The sequence below is a fragment of the Hemiscyllium ocellatum genome, chromosome 46, assembly GCF_020745735.1.
Source record: "Hemiscyllium ocellatum isolate sHemOce1 chromosome 46, sHemOce1.pat.X.cur, whole genome shotgun sequence".
NCBI classification, from domain to species: Eukaryota; Metazoa; Chordata; class Chondrichthyes; order Orectolobiformes; family Hemiscylliidae; genus Hemiscyllium; species Hemiscyllium ocellatum.
Window position 1 is genome coordinate 2,857,556 of NC_083446.1, and position 21,225 is coordinate 2,878,780.

At 54.8% G+C, this 21,225-nt stretch overlaps 1 protein-coding gene across 7 annotated transcripts in view; it reads left to right on the forward strand.

The window, feature by feature from the left end:
• The window catches only part of LOC132836355 (sodium/calcium exchanger 1-like), an 89,303-nt gene extending 69,313 nt beyond the window's left edge, over positions 1 to 19,990 (forward strand). The window contains exons 2-7 of one of the 7 annotated variants that reach the window (XM_060855827.1): positions 12,090 to 12,204; positions 13,090 to 13,127; positions 13,608 to 13,704; positions 14,337 to 14,436; positions 18,150 to 18,425; positions 19,509 to 19,990. In XM_060855827.1, the coding sequence (XP_060711810.1) occupies positions 12,090 to 12,204; positions 13,090 to 13,127; positions 13,608 to 13,704; positions 14,337 to 14,436; positions 18,150 to 18,425; positions 19,509 to 19,885 (1,003 nt within the window). In that variant the 3' untranslated portion in view covers positions 19,886 to 19,990. Of the gene's footprint in view, positions 1 to 12,089; positions 12,277 to 13,089; positions 13,128 to 13,597; positions 13,705 to 14,336; positions 14,437 to 18,149; positions 18,426 to 19,508 lie in introns of all 7 variants that reach the window. The other 6 variants (XM_060855834.1, XM_060855826.1, XM_060855830.1 and 3 more) reach the window with 6 other exon arrangements.
• Positions 19,991 to 21,225: the final 1,235 nt, after the last annotated feature.

Sequence of the window (21,225 nt, forward strand, 5' to 3'; positions counted from 1 at the left end):
CTGTACAGCTGCAGAAGAACCTCTTTGCTTCTATACTCAATCCCTCTTGATATGAAGGCCAGCATGCTATTAGCCTTCTTCACTACCTGCTGTACCTGCATGCTTACCTTCATTGACTGGTGTACAAGAACACCCAGATCTCTCTGTACTGCCCCTATACCTAAATTAATTCCATTGAGGTAGGAATCTGCCTTCCTGTTCTTGCCACCAAAGTGGATAACCATACATTTATCCACATTAAACTGCATCTGCCAAGCATCTGCCCACTCACCTAACCTGTCTGTGTCACTCTGTAATCTCCTAACATCCTCATCACATTTCACCCTGCCACCCAGCTTAGTGTCATCAGCAAATTTGCTAATGTTATTGCTGATACCATCTCCTACCTCATTAACATATATTGTAAAAAGCTGCGGTCCCAGTACTGATCCCTGCGGTACCCCACTGGTCACTGCCTGCCATTCCGAAATGGAACCATTTATCACTACACTTTGTTTCCTATCAGCCAATCAACTTTCAATCCAATCTAGTACTTTGCCCCCAATACCATGCGCCCTAATTTTGCTCACTAACCTCCTATGTGAGACTTTATCAAAAGCTTTCTGAAAATCCAGGTACACTACATCTACTGGATCTCCCTCGTCCACATTCAAAGTTACATCCTCAGAAAATTCCAGAAGATTAGTCAAGCATGATTTCCCCTTCATAAATCCATGCTGACTCTGACCTATCCTGTTACTACTATCCAGATGTGTCGTAATTTCATCCTTTATAATAGACTCCAGCATCTTTCCCACCACTGAGGTCAGACTAACTGGTCTATAATTTCCTGCTTTCTCTCTCCCACCTTTCTTAAAAAGTGGTACAACATTAGCCACCCTCCAGTCCTCAGGAATTGATCCCAAATCTATCGAACTCTGGAAAATCATCACCAACGCATCCACGATTTCCCGAGCCACCTCCTTCAGTAACCTGGGATGTAGACCATCAGGCCCCGGGACTTATCAACCTTCAGACCTAACAGTCTCTCCAACACCAAATCCTGGCAAATACAGATTCCCTTCAGTTCAGGTCCTTCAGCCACTGTTACCTCAGGGAGATTGCTTGTGTCTTCCCCAGTGAACACAGATCTGAAGTACCCATTTAATTCTTCTGCCATTTCTTTGTTCCCTGTAATATATTCCCCTGTTTCCGTCTTTAAGGGCCCAATTTTAGTCCTAACCATATTTTTGCCTTTCATATACCTAAAAAAGCTTTAACTATCCTCCTTTATATTTTTGGCCAGTTTACCTTCGTACCTCATTTTTCCTCTGCATATTTCCTTCTTAGTAATCCTCTGTTGTTCTTTAAAAGCTTCCCAGTCCTCCGTTTTCCCACCTATCTTTGCTATGTTATACTTTTTCTCTCAACTTTATATGTTCCTTAACTTCCCTCGTCAGCCACGGCCACCCATGCCTCCTCCTGGGATCTTTCTTCCGTTTAGGAATGAACTGATCCTGCAACTTCTGCATTATACACAGAAATATCTGCCATTGTTCCTCCACGGTCATCCCTGCTAAGGTATTGCACCATTGAACTTTGGCCAGCTCCTCCCTCATAGCTCCATAGTTCCCTTTATTCAGCAGAAATATTATCACTTCCGACTGTACCCTCTCCCTCTCAAATTGCAGGTTGAAGCTTATTGTATTATGGTCACTACTTCCCAATGGCTCCTTCACTTCGAGGTCCCTGACCAATTCTGGTTCGTTACACAATACCAGATCTAGAATTGCCTTCTCCCTGGTCGGCTCCAGCACCAGCTGTTCTAAGAATCCATCTCGGAGGCACTCCACAAAGTCTCTTTCTTGAGGTCCAATACCATCCTGATTCTCCCAGACTACCTGCATGTTGAAATCCCCCATAACAACTGGAGTAACATCTTTGCGACAGGCCAATTTCAGCAGGTCTCTCACTGTGGGACCGACTGACCCCACAGAAACCGGGATTGTCCGTTCTGATCCCGACATCCCACCCGGAGTTGCTGAACCTGTTGGTGCCGGAAAGGCCCCTCAGCCCATTGAACCTGCACTAACTTAACAATCACTAAAGGAGCACTCATCCCAATTTCCTGCACTGACCCATACCCTTGGATGTAATGATATTTGAAATGCTCAAAGAAGATTGATGAGGGCAGAGCAGTAGACGTGATCTATATGGACTTCAGTAAGGCGTTTGACAAGGTTCCCCATGGTAGACTGATTAGCAAGGTTAGATCTCATGGAATACAGGGAGAACTAGCCATTTGGATACAGAACTGGCTCAAAGGTAGAAGACAGAGGGTGGTGGTGGAGGGTTGTTTTTCAGACTGGAGGCCTGTGACTAGTGGAGTGCCACAAGGATCGGTGCTGGGTCCTCTACGTTTTGTCATTTACTTTAGATTAGATTATTTACAGTGTGGAAGCAACAAGTCCACACCGACCCTCCAAAGAGGAGCCCACCCAGACCCATTCCCCTATATTTACCCCTTCACCTAACACTACGGGCAATTTCCCACAGCCAATCCGCCCTTACCTGCACATTTTTGAACTGTTGTGGCTGTACAGGACATTGGTTAGGCCACTGTTGGAATATTGTGTGCAATTCTGGTCTCCTTCCGATCGGAAAGATGTTGTGAAACTTGAAAGGGTTCAGAAAAGATTTACAAGGATGTTGCCAGGGTTGGAGGATCTGAGCTACAGGGAGAGGCTGAACAGGCTGGGGCTGTTTCCCCTGGAGCGTCGGAGGCTGAGGGGTGACCTTATAGAGGTTTGCAAAATTATGAGTGGCATGGATAGGATAAATAGACAAAGTCTTTTCCCTGGGGTGGGGGGAGTCCAGAACTAGAGGGGCATAGGTTTAGGGTGAGAGGGGAAAGATATAAAAGAGACCTAAGGGGCAACTTTTTCACACAGAGGGTGGTACGTGTATGGAATGAGCTGCCAGAGGATGTGGTGGAGGCTGGTACAATGACAACATTTAAGAGGCATTTGGATGGGTATATGAATAGGAAGGGTTTGGAGGGATATGGGCCGGGGGCTGGTAGGTGGGACTAGATTGGGTTGGGGTATTTGGGTCAGTATGGAAGGGTTGGGCCGAAGGGTCTGTTTCCGTGCTGTACATCACTATGACTCTACTCTGTATCTAACCCCGTGCTGTCCCTGTCCTGGGAGTGTGTGATGGTGGGGACAGTGTAGAGGGAGCCTTACTCCATATCTAACCCCCTGCCCTGGGAGTGTTCGATGGGGGGATACTGTAAGGGGGGCTTCACTGTGTAACTAGTGCCCTGTCCTGCTGTCATCTCCTCCTTTGTTGTGAATGTATTGCTGTGTGGGTCTGCCCTTGTCTCGTTGTTTAGACATTACCCTGCTTTTTGTATCTCGCCCTCAGTGTTTCCCAGTGCCTTCACTCAGTGGAATGTGAATTTTAGTCTAATATAACCTCACAGCCCTGTGCTCTTTCAGCTGAACGTATCACCTCTGGGAGGCCAGGGCTGGTTTGAGAGACTTTCATTGAAACCTTTGTCCTGTCTGGCATTATTTAGTCAAACTGCAAGAGTAACTATTCGCAAATAGACAGAGACAGTTCTCTCCCCGCGTACAGACTGTCTGGGTGGGGTTTGCACATTCTCTCCCCATGTCTGTGTGGGGTTTCCTCTGGGTGCTCCAGTTTCTTCCCACAGTCCAGGGATGTGCAGGTTAGGGTGGATTGGCCATGGGAAATTGTCCCATAGTCCCCAGGGATGTACAGGTTAGGGTGGATTGGCCGTGGGAAATTGTCCCATAGTCCCCAGGGATGTGCAGGTTAGGGTGGATTGGCCGTGGGAAATTGTCCCATAGTGCCCAGGGATGTGCAGGTTAGGGTGGATTGGCCATGGGAAATTGTCCCATAGTGCCCAGGGATGTACAGGTTAGGGTGGATTGGCCGTGGGAAATTGTCCCATAGTCCCCAGGGATGTGCAGGTTAGGGTGGATTGGCCGTGGGAAATTGTCCCATAGTGCCCAGGGATGTGCAGGTTAGGGTGGATTGGCCATGGGAAATTGTCCCATAGTGCCCAGGGATGTACAGGTTAGGGTGGATTGGCCGTGGGAAATTGTCCCATAGTGCCCAGGGATGTGCAGGTTAGGGTGGATTGGCCATGGGAAATTGTCCCATAGTGCCCAGGGATGTACAGGTTAGGGTGGGTTGGCCATGGGAAATTGTCCCATAGTGCCCAGGGATGTACAGGTTAGGGTGGATTGGCCATGGGAAATTGTCCCATAGTGCCCAGGGATGTGCAGGTTAGGGTGGGTTGGCCATGGGAAATGCAGTGTTACAGGGATAGGGCAGAGGGGTGTGTCTGGCTGTTGTTCACAGGGTCAGTGTGCACTCAGTGGAACGAATGGCCTGAATGTGCTCGGGAGGGAAGGTATGAATCTGTGCAGGGCACCGTTAGTATGCTGATGGATCTCACCAAGATCGATGGCATTGTGCACAAGAAGGGTTTCCGAGCTTACAGAGGGATCTCAATCAAACGGGTCAGTGGGCTGAAAATTGGCAGCTGGAGTTCCCTCTGGATAAATGTGAGGCGTTGTATTTGGTGGGGCCCTGGGTGGTGTGTGACAGAGGGACTGAGGGGTTCAGGTACATGACCCTGTGAAGTTTGTGTCACGGGGGACGGGGGTTAATGAGACGTTTCGCACTCTTACCTTCATTGCTCAGACCTTTGAGTACAGGGAGTTGGGGAAGGTCATGTTGGGGTTGTACAGGACATTGGTGTAGCCTCGTCTGGAATACTGTGCCCAGTTCCTGTCTCCCTGTTACAGGAAGGATATTATTAAACTGGAGAGGGGGGTCAGGAGAGATTTACCAGGATGTTGCCGGGTATGGAGGGGTTTGGGTTATAGGGAGAGGCTGGATAGGCTGGGAGAGTTTTCACTGGAGCGTAGAGGTGACCTTATAGAGGTTTATAAAACCATGAGGGGCCTGGGTAGGGTTAATGGGAGGTGTCTGTTCCCCAGGGTGGGGGATTACAAGATACATTTTTAAGGTGAGAGGGGAGCGATTTAAAAAAGACCTGAGGGGCAAATCTTTTACCCAGAGGGTGGTCTGTGTGTGGAGTGAACTTCCTGAGGGAGTGGTGGGTGGGGGTACATTTGGATAAGGACCTGGATAGGAAAGGGTTGGAGGGGGATGGGCCAGGAGCAGGCAGCTGGGACTAGATTAGTTTGGGGTTAGGGTCGGCACAGGCTGGTTGGGCCGAAGGGTCTGTTACCATGCTGTCTGGTGCATTGGGAGTAAGAAATGTGAGTACTTGTTCCAAATTTACCCTCCTGTCCGAGAGTGTGAGACAGATTCCTGACTGGCTGTATTCTGGACACTTGCCAAGCACAGGAAATCATCCCCACCTTCCCAACTCAATTAGCTCGCCTCCTCACTCGCAAATTAAACTCGTTCCCACAACATCACAGCTCTCACATTGCAAACAGCACATCTCACACTCAGAATGATTCATAATGGACACCTCACTATCCCTCCTCCCGTGCTGTCCCTGTCCTGGGAGTGTTTGATGGGGGGACAGTGTAGAGGGAGCTTTACTCTGTATCTAACCCCGTGCTGTCTCTGTCCTGGGAGTGTTTGATGGGGGACAGTGTAGAGGGAGGTTTACTCTGTATCTAACCCTGTGCTGTCCCTGTCCTGGGAGTGTTTGATGGGGGTCAGTGTAGAGGGAGCTTTACTCTGTATCTAACCCCATGCTGTCCCTGTCCTGGGGAGTGTTAGATGGGGGGGGGGGGGTGGAATGTGGAGTTAGAGAGACCTCCCCAGGTACAGGAGTGTGGGAGTGTGTGGGTCCCTGGATTGGGAGCAGCACTGTTGCTTTGGTTCAGTTGAATGATTACCTGAAAGAATGCAGGCCATCGAGACTAATCCCCGTATTGATCCACACATCCAGCTCACCGGTCTGATGGACAATGGCCCTGTGAGTGAGAGTGGAGGGGGTCTCTTGTGAATGGGAGTGGGGAGTGGTCCCCTGTGAGTGTGGGTGGGGAGGGGGTCCCCTGTGAGAATGGGTGAGGAGGGGGTCCCCTGTGAGTGTGGGTGGCGAGTGGTCCCCTGTGAGTGTGGGTGAGGAGGGGGTCCCCTGTGAGGGTGGGTGGGGAGGGGTCCCCTGTGAGTGAGAGTGGGGAGGGGCCCCCTTTGAGAGTGGGTGGGGAGGGGGTCCTCTGTGAGGGTTGGTGGGGAGGGGTCCCCTGTGAGAGTGGGTGGTGATTAGAACTTGAGTGAGTGTTTTGATGAAGTAACAAAGAGGATTGATGAGGGCAGAGCAGTAGATGTGATCTATATGGACTTCAGTAAGGCATTCGACAAGGTTCCCCATGGGAGACTGATTAGCAAGGTTAGATCTCACGGAATACTGGGAGAACTAGCCATTTGGATACAGAACTGTACAGGACATTGGTTAGGCCCCTGTTGGAATATTGCGTGCAATTCTGGTCTCCTTCCCATCGGAAAGATGTTGTGAAACTTGAAAGGGTTCAGAAAAGATTTACAAGGATGTTGTCAGGGTTGGAGGATCTGAGCTACAGGGAGAGGCTGGACAGGCTGGGGCTGTTTTCCCTGGAGCGTCGGAGGCTGAGGGGTGACCTTACAGAGGTTTATAAAATTATGAGGGGCATGGATAGGGTAAATAGACAAAGTCTTTTCCCTGGGGTGGGGGAGTCCAGAACTAGAGGAGCATAGGTTTAGGGTGAGAGGGGAAAGATATAAAAGAGACCTAAGGGGCAACTTTTTCCCCCAGAGGGTGGTACGTGTATGGAATGAGCTGCCAGAGGATGTGGTGGAGGCTGGTACAATGACAACATTTAAGAGGCATTTGGATGGGTATATGAATAGGAAGGGTTTGGAGGGATATGGGCCGGGTGCTGGCAGGTGGGACTAGATTGGGTTGGGATATCTGGGTCAGCATGGACGGGTTGGGCCGAAGGGTCTGTTTCTGTGTTGTTGTTGATGTCCCGTGTGTGTGCTGGAGGGCAGACCTGCAGGGTGACTGATCAGTGCAGGTCCTCCTACACACAGCCCCATGTTGAACACTTATTTCTCCACAACGCAGGTATCTCAGAATGCTGACTGGGCAACACGTCATTCACAGGCTTCTGAATACAGGACGCTAATGATAAACTCAAGGCAGTGTGCTGAGATAATTCCCATTCCTCACTCAATCCCTCCTCGACCTCTCTCTGTCCCTCACTCAATCCATCATTCCAGCCCCTCACTCAATCCCTCATCTACCCCTCTCTCCCTCCCTCATTCCAATCCCTCACTATAACCTTCTCTCTCTCCCTTTCAGGCTCTCTCTCTGTCACTCTATTTCTCTCATTTAATTTAACATCTTCCTCTGATCCTTCTCCATCCCTTTCTCATTCACACCATCGTCGTTCTCACTCACAGGGTCTTCATTTCATGTTTCCACAGCTGGTCCCCAAAGGTCTGTCACAAACACTCAGTCCTAGGAACACCGCACTGTCGGAGGGTCAGTGCTGAGGGAGTGCCGCACTGTCGGAGGGTCAGTGCTGAGGGAGTGCTGCACTGTCGGAGGGTCAGTGCTGAGGGAGTGCTGCACTGTCGGAGGGTCAGTGCTGAGGGAGTGGGCACTGTCGGAGGGTCAGTGCTGAGGGAGTGCCGCACTGTCGGAGGGTCAGTGCTGAGGGAGTGCTGCACTGTCGGAGGGTCAGTGCTGAGGGAGTGGGCACTGTCGGAGGGTCAGTGCTGAGGGAGTGCTGCACTGTCGGAGGGTCAGTGCTGAAGGAGCGGGCACTGTCGGAGGGTCAGTGCTGAGGGAGTGGGCACTGTCGGAGGGTCAGTGCTGAGGGAGTGGGCACTGTCAGAGGATCAGTGCTGAGGGAGTGGGCACTGTCGGAGGGTCAGTGCTGAGGGAGTGCCGCACTGCCGGAGGGTCAGTGCTGAGGGAGTGGGCACTGTCGGAGGATCAGTGCTGAGGGTATGGGCACTGTCGGAGGGTCAATGCTGAGGGAGTGGGCACTGTTGGAGGGTCAGCGCTGAGGGAGTGGGCACTGTCGGAGGGTCAGTGCTGAGGGAGCGGGCACTGTCGGAGGGTCAGTGCTGAGGGAGTGGGGGCTGTCAGAGGGTCAGTGCTGAGAGAGTGGGCACTGTTAGAGGGTCAGTGCTGAGGGAGTGGGGGCTGTCAGAGGGTCAGTGCTGAGGGAGTGGGCACTGTTAGAGGGTCAGTGCTGAGGGAGTGGGCACTGTCGGAGGGTCAGTGCTGAGGGAGCAGCCTTATCCCCACTTGGATGATGAGTGAGCCCCCCATACTCCCCCCACCCCCACCCTGAGAAACACTGTCCGTCCCTGTGCCCCTGTAGCAGCCCAGAGCAGTCGGACTGTCAGATACACATCAGTAGGTCCATCAAATGTGAGCAATCTCACCGACTGCGGCAATACCCAGTTAGATTCTAGAAGGTTCCCTCACAGTACCGGTGGTGTGATACAGTCAGGATGCAGCTCCCTGCTCTAATATTGATTCGGTTTTGGGAAAACAGATTCCACTTGCATTGGAAAGAAATGAAAAAATAAATAACAGCAGAACATATTTATTCAGGAAGTAGACATCAGCAATACCACTTCCATCCAATACACACGGTCGTATCTGTTCCTGTAACCCCGAACCCTCCACCTCTCACTGGGATACAGACACACACACACACACACACACACACACACACACACACACACACACACACACACACACACACACACACACACACACACACACACACACACACACACACACACTGTCCCAGGATACCCTGATGCCTGGTCCCTTTTCAGTAAACCCTGCCCCACTCCCTCTCTCTCCTCCAGTCCCTGGCTGGGAAGATGTTAATTTCAGGGAATGAGATCACTGTCTCATCAGTCATTTGATAATTTTAATATGTTACAATGATTGCATTGTGCATTTCAACATTATAAAAGCTTCCCATTAATGACCACGATGAACATTTTAGTAATTACTTATCACATTGATCTGAGCAATCTCACCCTGTCTCCTGTTGCATCCACATCCCGACCAGCTCCCTCACACTGTCACTCAGTAACCCCTCTCCCCCCTTAGCCCCCTCACACTGTCACTCACTAACCCCTCTCCCCCCCAGCTCCCTCACACTGTCACTCACTAACCCCTCCCCCCCAGCCCCCTCACACTGTCACTCACTAACCCCTCTCCCCCCCAGTCTCCTCACACTGTCACTCACTAACCCCTCTCCCCCCTTAGCCCCCTCACACTGTCACTCACTAACCCCTCTCCCCCCCAGCTCCCTCACACTGTCACTCACTAACCCCTCTCCCCCCCAGCTCCCTCACACTGTCACTCACTAACCCCTCCCCCCAGCCCCCTCACACTGTCACTCACTAATCCCTCTCCCCCCACAGCCCCCTCACACTGTCACTCACTAACCCCTCTCCCCCCCCAGCTCCCTCACACTGTCACTCAGTAACCCCTCTCCCCCCAGCTCCCTCACACTGTCACTCACTAACCCCTCTCCCCCCCAGCTCCCTCACACTGTCACTCACTAACCCCTCCCCCCCAGCCCCCTCACACTGTCACTCACTAACCCCTCTCCCCCCCAGTCTCCTCACACTGTCACTCACTAACCCCTCTCCCCCCCAGCTCCCTCACACTGTCACTCACTAACCCCTCTCCCCCCCAGCTCCCTCACACTGTCACTCACTAACCCCTCCCCCCAGCCCCCTCACACTGTCACTCACTAATCCCTCTCCCCCCACAGCCCCCTCACACTGTCACTCACTAACCCCTCTCCCCCCCCAGCTCCCTCACACTGTCACTCAGTAACCCCTCTCCCCCCAGCTCCCTCACACTGTCACTCACTAACCCCTCTCCCCTCCAGCCCCCTCACACTGTCACTCACTAACCCCTCTCCCCACCCAGCCCCCTCACACTGTCACTCACTAACCCCTCTCCCCCCCAGTCTCCTCACACTGTCACTCAGTAACCCCTCTCCCCCCCAGCTCCCTCACACTGTCACTCACTAACCCCTCTCCCCGCCAGGGCCCTGTGTTACTGACTGTATCTGTGCTGATGTTAACCCAGCTCCCTGTTTATTGGGTTCCTCTCCCAGCCTCTCACACTGACTGATGCTAATGAAACAGCTCATTATAAACAGAACTCTATTTAGAAACATCCGAAATAAACTCTTAACCTACAAACACTGCAGTTTCTTAAAGGGCTCCTGTGTGCAGAATGCTGAACACTGACTCTTCCTGATCACCCCAGTGAGAGGGGCTGGAGGGGGCTACCGAGATAGGGAGGGGGTGTAGGGGCTGGAGGGTGTTACAGAGATAGGGAGGGGGTATAGGGGCTGGAGGGGGTTACAGAGATAGGGAGGGGGTATAGGGGCTGGAGGGGGTTAAAGAGACAGGGAGGGGGTGTAGGAGCTGGAGGGGGTGACAGAGATAGGGAGGGGGTGTAGGGGCTGGAGCGGGTGACAGAGATAGGGAGGGGGTGTAGGGGCTGGTGGGGGTTACAGAGATAGGGAGGGGGTATCGGGGCTGGAGGGGGTTACAGAGATAGGGAGGGGGGTGTAGGGGCTGGAGGGGGTTACAGAGATAGGGAGGGGGTGTAGGGGCTGGAGGGGGTTACAGAGATGGGGAGGGGGTTGATGGAGGCGGTGCTGTGCCTATGAGAGCGTACGGAGGATAAGGACTGAGCTGCTGTTTCGATGAGGAATTGTTTGTGTGGATTATGGCGTTCAATAGAATCGCTGATTTTCTGACCTGAATGTGAGTGTGTGTGTGTGTGTGTGTGTGTGTGTGTGTGTGTGTGTGTGTGTGTGTGTGTGTGGTGGGGGGGGTGGGGGAGTTGTTGGGGATGTTTGGAGTGAGTTCCCCTCAGTATTCCGTCGCGGGTGTGGAGAGGGATGTGGATGGAGAGCTGTCTCACTGAGCCGGATTGATGGTGACTGTGGGGATTCTCTAGATTGTCTTTAGTTTGTGTCCCAGACTCCCCCGTCACACAGACTCCCCGTCACACAGACTCCCCCGTCTCACAGACTCCCCCGTCTCACAGACTCCCCGTCACACAGACTCCCCCGTCTCACAGACTCCCCGTCACACAGACTCCCCGTCACACAGACTCCCCGTCTCACAGACTCCCCGTCACACAGACACCCCGTCAGTGATGGGCACAGTGTTCCACCCGGAGAGACTCTCACAGCCCTCAGTATCTCCCACCCCCCGACACAGCACACAAACTCCCTCACCCCAACCCTATTCCCACTGCCCCTCCCACCCACTCTTCCCCCACCCACACTCCCTCGCCCACTCTCCCACACTCCCCTACTCCCCCCACCCACACTCCCACACTCCCCCACCCACACTCCCCCACTCCCCCACCTACACTCCCCCACTCCCCCACCCACTCTCCCCCACTCACACTCCCCCACCCACACTCCCCCACCCACACTCCCTCACCCACACTCCCCCACCCACACTCCCCCACTCCCCCACCCACTCTCCCCCACTCACACTCCCCCACTCCCCCACCCACTCTCCCCCACTCACACTCCCCCACCCACACTCACCCACTCCCCCACCCACACTCCCCCACTCCCCCACCCACTCTCCCCCACTCACACTCCCCCACCCACACTCCCCCACCCACACTCCCTCACCCACACTCCCCCACCCACACTCCCCCACTCCCCCACCCACTCTCCCCCACTCACACTCCCCCACCCACACTCACCCACTCCCCCACCCACACTCCCCCATTCCCCCACCCACTCTCCCCCACCCACACTCCCCCACCACCCCCATTCCCCCCATGCCCCCACCCCACCCCCACCCCACTTCCCCCACTAGCCCACCGCACCCCCACTCCCTCTCCCCACCACCACTTCCACCCTCCAATCCCACCCCACCCCCATTCCCTCTCCCCCAGCCCTCCCCTGGCGCTGACGATCTCTGGACGTTGTGCGGTGAGGTGTTGAACAGGCGCGGGGCGAGTAGTGGAAGAGAGACCCCTGACTGACCAGCCCGCCTCCCTCCTGTCTCTGTTCCAGCCAGGTGATTGAAATCCAGATCATCGATGATGAGGAGTACGAGAAGAACAAGATCTTCTTCATTGAGCTGGGTGACCCCGTGCTGATCGAGGGGCTCAGGAGAAGTGAGTGGCCAGTGCGGAGTCCGCTTCCCCTCCTCCCAGAACTCCCTGGAGGGTCCAACAGGTCAGGCGACAGAGCAGAGGGGGTGACGGGTTGTGTACGGAGGAGCGTCGTGATTGACCCTTACCCAACGTTGTTGAGTGAAGGGGTGAGGGGGAATGGGGTGCTGAGTGGAGGGGACGGGACCGGACTTCATCCCACGGGGAATGGGGACCTTGGAGAGGTGTGACAAACAGTGACTCGTTGTCCTCGGAATCTGAGGAAGACCACCCTCGCTCCGAGTTGTCCCGCAGGGTGGATCTCTGGGAGGGGCGTCCCGTTTCAGAATGGGATTGCTGTGGGAGTGTTGGAAGGAGCCTCCGGCATGTAGGGAGGTGATGGGGGGCGTGATTCCACCTGGTAGGAAGAGAGACAGTATATCCAACGCCCTACCCTCCTTCTCTCTCTCTCTCACACACACATTCTCTCATTCTCTCTCACGCTCTCTCTTTTGCTCTCTCTGTCTGTCTTGCTCTCTCTCTCTCACTTTCACACCCTCTGTCTCACACTCTCTCTTGCTCTTTCTCTCTCACTTGCGCGCTCTCTCTCACACTCTCTCGCTCTCTCTCATTCTCTCGCGCTCTCTCTCTCACTTGCGCACTCTCACACTCTCTCGCTCTCTCTCATTCTCTCAAGCTCTCTTTCTCTCTCTCTTTCTCTCTCTCTCTTTCTCTCTCTCTCACTCTCTCTCTCTCTCTCTCTCTCTCTCTCTCTCTCCCTCTCCCAGTGAGCCCTATTTCACCCCCCACCTCCCCAATAACCCTGGGGTGTGGTTGGCTGTTTCTGCTTTTGGTCCCGACTGGGGGGGCGAGGTGGGGGAGGGGTTTCTCTCTACGGCGCACACGGGATTGTTCGTGAGGTGCTGTCCCCCTTCCGGAAACATGGGATGTCAGAGCGGTGGGTGGCCAATCAGCCCCTTGAGCCTGCTACCCCATTCCATATGGATTGTCTGACTCAGTCCCCTGTTTCCCACTCCCCAAACCCTCTCTCACCCTGTTACCCTGTTCCCCTCCCCACCCCAAGGTGCCGTATCCAACTCCTCCGGGAAAACATTCCACCTTTCCGTCTCAAGCTGCTTTCCTGGGGGGTGATATTCCACACGCTCCCCACTCTCCGAGTGAAGAAATCTCTCCTCTGTGGCCCCTGCCATTAGCTCTGGGCTCTTGTCTTTTTGGGGTTTTCACCCTTACAAAGTAGTATTCTAGAATATTCCCGATCCAATCCCCAAGAGGGTGATAGTCGAGGTGGGGGTGGAGTGCAGGAGGGGTTCATATCTACCCCCCACCCCCACTGAACTTTATCGAATGAAAAGCTTCTCTCTGCTACTTTCCTTTCCTGACCTTTGGCCTCTTGACCTCTGCCCTCAGGTAGCACCAGCGAGAACATGCAGGAGGGCGTCACCAAGCTGGGCTACCCGTTGCTAGGAGACATCGTCAAGATGGAGATCGTCATCGAGGAGTCCTACGAGTTCAAGGTCAGGGGTTGTGGGTGTCGTTCCTCTGTTGGCGGGGCGGGATGGGGATGGGGGTGGGGGGGTGTGGGCTTCGCCTGGCGGCCGGTTCGTGGGAGGGTTCCACTCGGTTGCGCCACCTCACTCGGTCGCTCAGCCTACAAACGGTGAGCCCTCCGGTTAAGGGCTCCAAGGCAAGGCTGTCAATGGACTGGTGCAAAAGAGGGCTGAATGGCCTCCTGCTGTTTTTGTGGGATAGGCTGGGAGAGGGGCTGAATGGCCTCCTGCTGTTCCTGTGGGATAGGCTGGAGGAGAGGGGCTGAATGGCCTCCTGCTGTTCCCTGAGGGACAGGCTGGAGGAGAGGGGCTGAATGGCCTCCTGCTGTTTTTGTGGGGTAGGCTGGAGGAGAGGGGCTGAATGGCCTCCTGCTGTTCCTGTGGGACAGGCTGAGGGAGGGGGGCTGAATGGCCTCCTGCTGTTCCTGTGGGACAGGCTGGGGGAGGGGGGCTGAATGGCCTCCTGCTGTTCCTGTGGGATAGGCTGGAGGAGGGGGGCTGAATGGCCTCCTGCTGTTCCTGTGGGACAGGCTGGAGGAGAGGGGCTGAGTGGCCTCCTGCTGTTCCCTGTGTGCTGACCGGTGTCTCTGTCCCCCCAGAGCACGGTGGACAAACTGATCAAGAAGACGAACCTGGCTCTTGTGGTCAGCAGCAGCAGCTGGCGGGAGCAGTTTGTTAACGCAGTGACGGTCAGCGCTGGTGAGTGACCTCAGACAGTGGGTACAGCCGGGGGGCACGGGAGAGGCCAGGGCTAGTACAGGGGGGAGGGGGCGGTGTACCATCCCAGAACCCCACGGGCACAGCCACCTCTCCCCCACCCCCGCAGCTCGCCGTTCCACTTTGGAATCCCGCTCCTGAAAATCCCGACCAGTTTCATTGTCCCCACGTGGACCTGAGGACAGTGAAAAGTTTTGTTTCTGTGTGCAGTCCAAGGCAAACTAGGACTTACAGAGCGAGGGAATCCGCGGGGTGGAGAGAGAGAGGGAGAGAGAGAGAGAGAGAGACGGAGAGAGAGAGACGGAGGAGGTGAGAGAGAGAGTGAGAGAGAGAGACAAGAGTGGGTGCAGAAAAAGAGAGGGATAGAGAGAGGAGGGAAAACAGGAGAAGAGAGAGAGAGGGGATAAACAGGAATACAGAACAAGAGGGGTGTGGGGGGAAAGAGAGGCAGAGAGGGAGGGATAGAGAGGGGGGATGGGGAAGAGAGAGAGAGAGAGGAAAGACAGAGTGTAAGAGAGAGGGCGAGGGGGAAGGAGGGAGAGGGGGCAGACAGAGAGAGAGAGTGCGAGGGTGAGAGAGCGGGCGAAAGGGGGGAGGGTGAGAGAGGAGGGAGAGAGTTGGGGAGAAGGAGAGAGGGGAATGAGTGGGGGGAGAGAGAGGGAGACAGACCTGGGGGAGTTTGTAGTGGGACAGCGATGACGTGTTTAACTGCTCAATACACTGATGAGAATCCAGATGGTTCACTCACTCACTCTCTCAGTCACTCACACACACACAGTCACTCACACTCACACACACACAGTCAGTCACTCAGTCACTCTCACTCTGTCACTGTCACTCACTCACAGTCACTCAGTCATTCAGTCACTCAGTCACTCTCACTCTCACTCACTCTCTCACTCTGTCACTCAGTCACTAACTCACTCTGTCACTCACTCACCCACTCACCCAGTCACTCACTGTCAGTCAGTCACTCACTCACTCAGTCCCCTATTTCCCACCACTGACGTCAGGCTCACTGGTCTGTAGTTACCTGTAAAATCCCTACTACCCATCTTGTACAGGGAGACAATATGACCAACCCTCCAGTCTCCAGCACCTCACCTGTGTTGAAGGATGATACAAAGATGTCTGTCAGGGCCCCAGCTATTTCCTCTCTCACCTCCCTCAGCAAACTGGGATAGATCCCATTCGGTCCTGGGGATTTGTTCACTTTAATAACCTCTAGCCTACCCAACACATCTTCCCTACATATGTCAACTTGCCAGCGCCAACCCACCCTAACCTGTACATCCCTGGACACTATGGGACAATTTCCCACGGCCAATCCACCCTAACCTGTACATCCCTGGGCACTATGGGACAAATTCCCACGGCCAATCCACCCTAACCTGCACATCCCTGGGCACTATGTGACAATTTCCCACGGCCAATCCACCCTAACCTGCACATCCCAAGGCACTATGGGACAATTTCCCACGGCCAACCCACCCTAACCTGTACATCCCTGGGCACTATGGGACAATTTCCCATGGCCAACCCACCCTAACCTGCACATTCCTGGGCACTATGGGACAATTTCCCAAAGCCAACCCACCCTAACCTGCACATCCCTGGGCACTATGGGACAATTTCCCACTGCCAACCCACCCTAACCTGCACATCCCTGGGCACTATGGGACAATTTCCCACGGCCAACCCACCCTAACCTGCACATCCCTGGGCACTATGGGACAATTTCCCACGGCCAATCCACCCTAACCTGCACATTCCTGGGCACTATGGGACAATTTCCCAAAGCCAACCCACCCTAACCTGCACATCCCTGGGCACTATGGGACAATTTCCCACGGCCAACCCACCCTAACCTGCACATCCCTGGGCACTATGGGGCAATTTCCCACGGCCAATCCACCCTAACCTGCACATCCCTGGGCACTATGGGACAATTTCCCATGGGCAATCCACCCTAACCTGCACATCCCTGGGCACTATGGGACAATTTCCCACGGCCAACCCACCCTAACCTGCACATCCCTGGGCACTATGGGACAATTTCCCACGGCCAACCCACCCTAACCTATACATCCCTGGACACTATGGGACAATTTCCCATGGCCAACCCACCCTAACCTGTACATCCCTGGGCACTATGGGACAATTTCCCACGGCCAATCCACCCTAACCTGTACATCCCTGGGCACTATGGGACAATTTCCCATGGCCAACCCACCCTAACCTGCACATCCCTGGACACTATGGGACAATTTCCCATGGCCAACCCACCCTAACCTGTACATCTTTGGACCGTGGGAGGAAACCCACGCAGACACGGGGAGAACGTGCAAACTCCACACAGACAGTCACCTGAGGGTGGGATCGAACCCGGATCCCTGGTGCTGAGACGCAGCAGCACGAACCACTGAGCCACCCTTGGATTGTCTGACACTGATAGCCCCCAGACCACGAGGAGTGGCCAGAGCTGACTGGAATCCCCTTGGTCATGTTGCGCTCTCAGTAAGGAACCTGACTGATGGACTGGAGTTAACCAGCACACTCAGCTTTGCTGGAATAATAATTACCTTTAACACTGACATATGTCACAGCCTTTAATTGTGTAATTATTTTCATTTAATTTTAGTAAAGAGTTGATTAATCTCACAAAAGATTAAGTCTCATCATGTTAGAGAAACTAACCAGAGCATCTCGTCTGGCACAGACTCAATGTGTGAGAGATATTACCATCCAAACTGTCCACAAGATAACCGCACTAACCCCGTGCTGTCCCTGTCCTGGGAGTGTTTGATGGGGGGGACAAGTGTAGAGGGAGCTTTCCCCTGTATCTAACCCTGTGCTGTCCCTGTCCCTGGGAGTGTTTGATGAAGGGACAGTGTAGAGGAAGCTTTCCCCTGTATCTAGCCCTGTGCTGTCCCTGTCCTGGGGGGGGGGGGGGTGTAGAGGGAGCTTTCCCCTGTATCGAACCCCGTGCTGTCCCTGTCCCGGGGGGGGTGTAGAGGGAGCTGTCCCTGTCCTGGGGATGTGTGTGTAGAGGGAGCTTTACTCTGTATCTAACCCTGTGCTGTCCATATCCCTGGGAGTGTTTGATGGGGGGAGCAGTGTAGAGGGAGCTTTACTCTATATCTAACCCCATGCTGTCCCTATCCCTGGGAGTGTTTGATGGGGGGACAGTGTAGAGGGAGCTTTACTCTACATCTAACCCGTGCTGTCCCTGTCCTGGGGAGTGTTTGATGGGGGACAGTGTAGAGAGAGCCTTACTCTGTATCTAACCCCGTGCTGTCCCTGTCCTGGGGAGTGTTTGATGGGGGACAGTGTAGAGAGAGCTTTACTCTGTATCTAACCCCGTGCTGTCCCTGTCCTGGGAGTGTTTGATGGGGGGACAGTGTAGAGGGAGCTTTACTCTGTATCTAACCCCATGCTGTCCCTGTCCCTGGGAGTGTTTGATGGGGGATAGTGTAGAGGAAGCTTTCCCCTGTATCTAACCCCGTGTTGTCCCTGGGGGGGGTGTAGAGGGAGCTTTCCCCTGTATCTGACCCGGTGCTGTCCCTGGTATCTAACCCCGTGTTGTCCCTGGGGGGGTGTAGAGGGAGCTTTCCCCTGTATCTAACCCCGTGTTGTCCCTGGGGGGGTGTAGAGGGAGCTTTCCCCTGTATCTGACCCGGTGCTGTCCCTGCCAGGTGAGGATGATGATGAAGATGGGCCGATCGAGGAGAGACTGCCCTCCTGCTTCGATTACATCATGCACTTCCTGACAGTTTTCTGGAAGGTTCTGTTTGCGTTTGTCCCCCCGACGGAGTACTGGAATGGCTGGGCCTGCTTCACCGTGTCCATCATCCTGATCGGGGTGCTGACCGCACTGACCGGGGACCTGGCCACTCACTTCGGCTGCACCGTGGGCCTGAGGAGCTCGGTCACTGCCATCGTGTTCGTCGCTTTGGGCACTTCTGTACCAGGTAACGAGGGAGGGACAGTTACCCCCACCACGTCCACACAGCCCCCACTCCCTCAGCACCCACCCTCCGACAGTGCCCACTCCCTCAGCACTGACCCTCCGACAGTGCCCACTCCCTCAGCACTGACCCTCCGACAGTGCCCACTCCTTCAGCACCCACCCTCCGACAGCGCCCGCTCCCTCAGCACTGACCCTCCGACAGCCCCCACTCCCTCAGCACTGACCCTCCGACAGTGCCCACTCCCTCAGCACTGACCCTCCGACAGTGCCCACTCCTTCAGCACCCACCCTCCGACAGCGCCCGCTCCCTCAGCACTGACCCTCCGACAGCCCCCACTCCCTCAGCACTGACCCTCCGACAGTGCCCGCTCCCTCAGCACTGACCCTCTGACAGTGCCCGCTCCCTCAGCACTGACCCTCTGACAGTGCCCACTCCCTCAGCACTGACCCTCCCACAGACCCCACTCCCTCAGCACTGACCCTCCAACAGTGCCCACTCCCTCAGCACTGACCCTCTGATAGTGCCCATTCCCTCAGCACTGACCCTCCGACAGTGCCCACTCCCTCAGCACTGACCCTCTGATAGTGCCCATTCCCTCAGCACTGACCCTCCGACAGTACCCACCCCCTCAGTGCTGACCCTCCGACAGTGCCCACTCCCTCAGCGCTGACCCTCTGACAGTGCCCACTCTCTCAGCGCTGACCCTCCGACAGTGCCCTGCTCCCTCAGCACTGACCCTCCGACAGTGCCCTGCTCCCTCAGCACTGACCCTCCGACAGTGCCCTGCTCCCTCAGCACTGACCCTCCGACAGTGCCCTGCTCCCTCAGCGCTGACCCTCTCTTTGAGTTGTTTCTGTTTCCCACTGGCCCCTTGGAAGGTCCGTGATGTTGACGATCCCGTGCCCTGACAGGATGGAGGCAGTTCGGCCCACTTGGGCCGTGCTGTCTGTTTGAGAGATGTCTCTGCCCACTGAGCCCGCAAACCTCTCCCTCGCAGTTCCTAATCTCGCTCCCCTTGACCGTGAGTGTTCATGGAAATGTTCTGTGCCCTCCCTTACACCCTTTCTCTCCATTTCTGTCCAGACACCTTTGCCAGTCGAGTGGCTGCTATCCAAGACCAGTATGCCGATGCCTCTATTGGCAACGTCACCGGGAGCAATGCCGTCAACGTCTTTCTGGGAATCGGGGTGGCCTGGTCCATCGCCGCTATCTACTGGGCCACCAAGGGCCAGGCGTTTCAAGTGGAGCCTGGAAACCTGGCCTTCTCAGTCACCATCTTCACCATCTTCGCCTTCATCGCCATCGCCATCCTCATGTACCGGCGGCGACCGCAGATCGGGGGTGAACTCGGAGGCTCGAGGGTGGGCAAGACCATCACCTCTGGCTTCTTTGTGACTCTCTGGCTGGCCTACGTCATCCTGTCCTCCCTGGAGGCATACTGCCACATCAACGGCTTCTGAGGCCCGATTCCTGAGGCCTCGTCACCAAACAGTCCTGAGGCCTGGTCGCCTAGGAGTTCTGAGGCCTAGTCATCTGGGAGTTCGAAGTCCTGGTCACCTAGGAGCTCTGAGGCCTAGTCATCTGGGAGTTCGAAGTCCTGGTCGCCTAGGAGCTCTGAGGCCTAGTCATCTGGGAGTTCGAAGTCCTGGTCGCCTAGGAGTTCTGAGGCCTAGTCATCTGGGAGTTCGAAGTCCTGGTCGCCTAGGAGTTCTGAGGCCTAGTCTCTGGGAGTTCCGAGGCCTAGACTTTTGGGAGTTCTGACACCTCGTCTTTGGAGGTTCTGAGGCCTAGCCTACGGGGGTTCTGAGGCTGAGATGTTAGGGAGTTCTGAGGCCTGGTCCCCAGGAGTTCTAATGCCTAGTCCTTTGAGAGATCTGAGGCCTAGTCCTTTGAGAGTTCCGAGGCCTAGCGGTTTGGGAGCTCTGAGGCCTGGTCATGGGGTGATTATGGTCTAAGTATACATGGAAAGGTGCAGACTCCCAAAGAGCTGGGTTTACCTGATGAGACATTAAGATCATGCAATGTGAAAACAAATTCTTCTCACACCCGGGAGCAGGACTCCTCCCACCTCCCCTCCCTTACTGTTTGGCCTTAGAGATGGGGGCAGGTTCGTAATACAGCCCTTGGATGACATAGGTCACGCAGTCAAATCACTACCCAGGTCCTGGTCAGACTTAATTCTATTTGTTGGATTAAACATCTTGTCTCAGGGATGGAGACCATCCGTTGTTCAGTTACTAAAGCTGTTGAGGATGTGGGGAAATCTGCCGACATTACCTAGCCTGGCCTTCGTGTGGCTCCGGTCTGATAGAGGCGATTACAGATGGCTAATAGATGGTGGGCATAGTCAGGAAAGGCCCAATCCCATGATGCAATACTGTAGACAGCTGGCCCCTCGGGGACAGGACCCTCCTGAGGGAACTGGGGATGCAGGGGGATACAGACTGGGTACCAGTGTGCCCCACCCCCACAGGAACCTGCCCCATGTTCAGCCGTGACTGGCTCTGACCCCACATATTGACCCTTCCCCTCCCCCCTTCAATATCCCACACTGACCCCCCCTTCACTATCCCACACTCACACCCCCCTTCAATATCCCACACTCACACCCCCCCCTTCAATATCCCACACTCACACCCCCCCTTCAATATCCCACACTCACCCCCCCTTCAATATCCCACACTCACACCCCCCCTTCAATATCCCACATCCCCCCTTCAATATCCCACACTCACACCCCCCTTCAATATCCCACACTCACACCCCCCCTTCAATATCCCACACTCACCCCCCCTTCAAT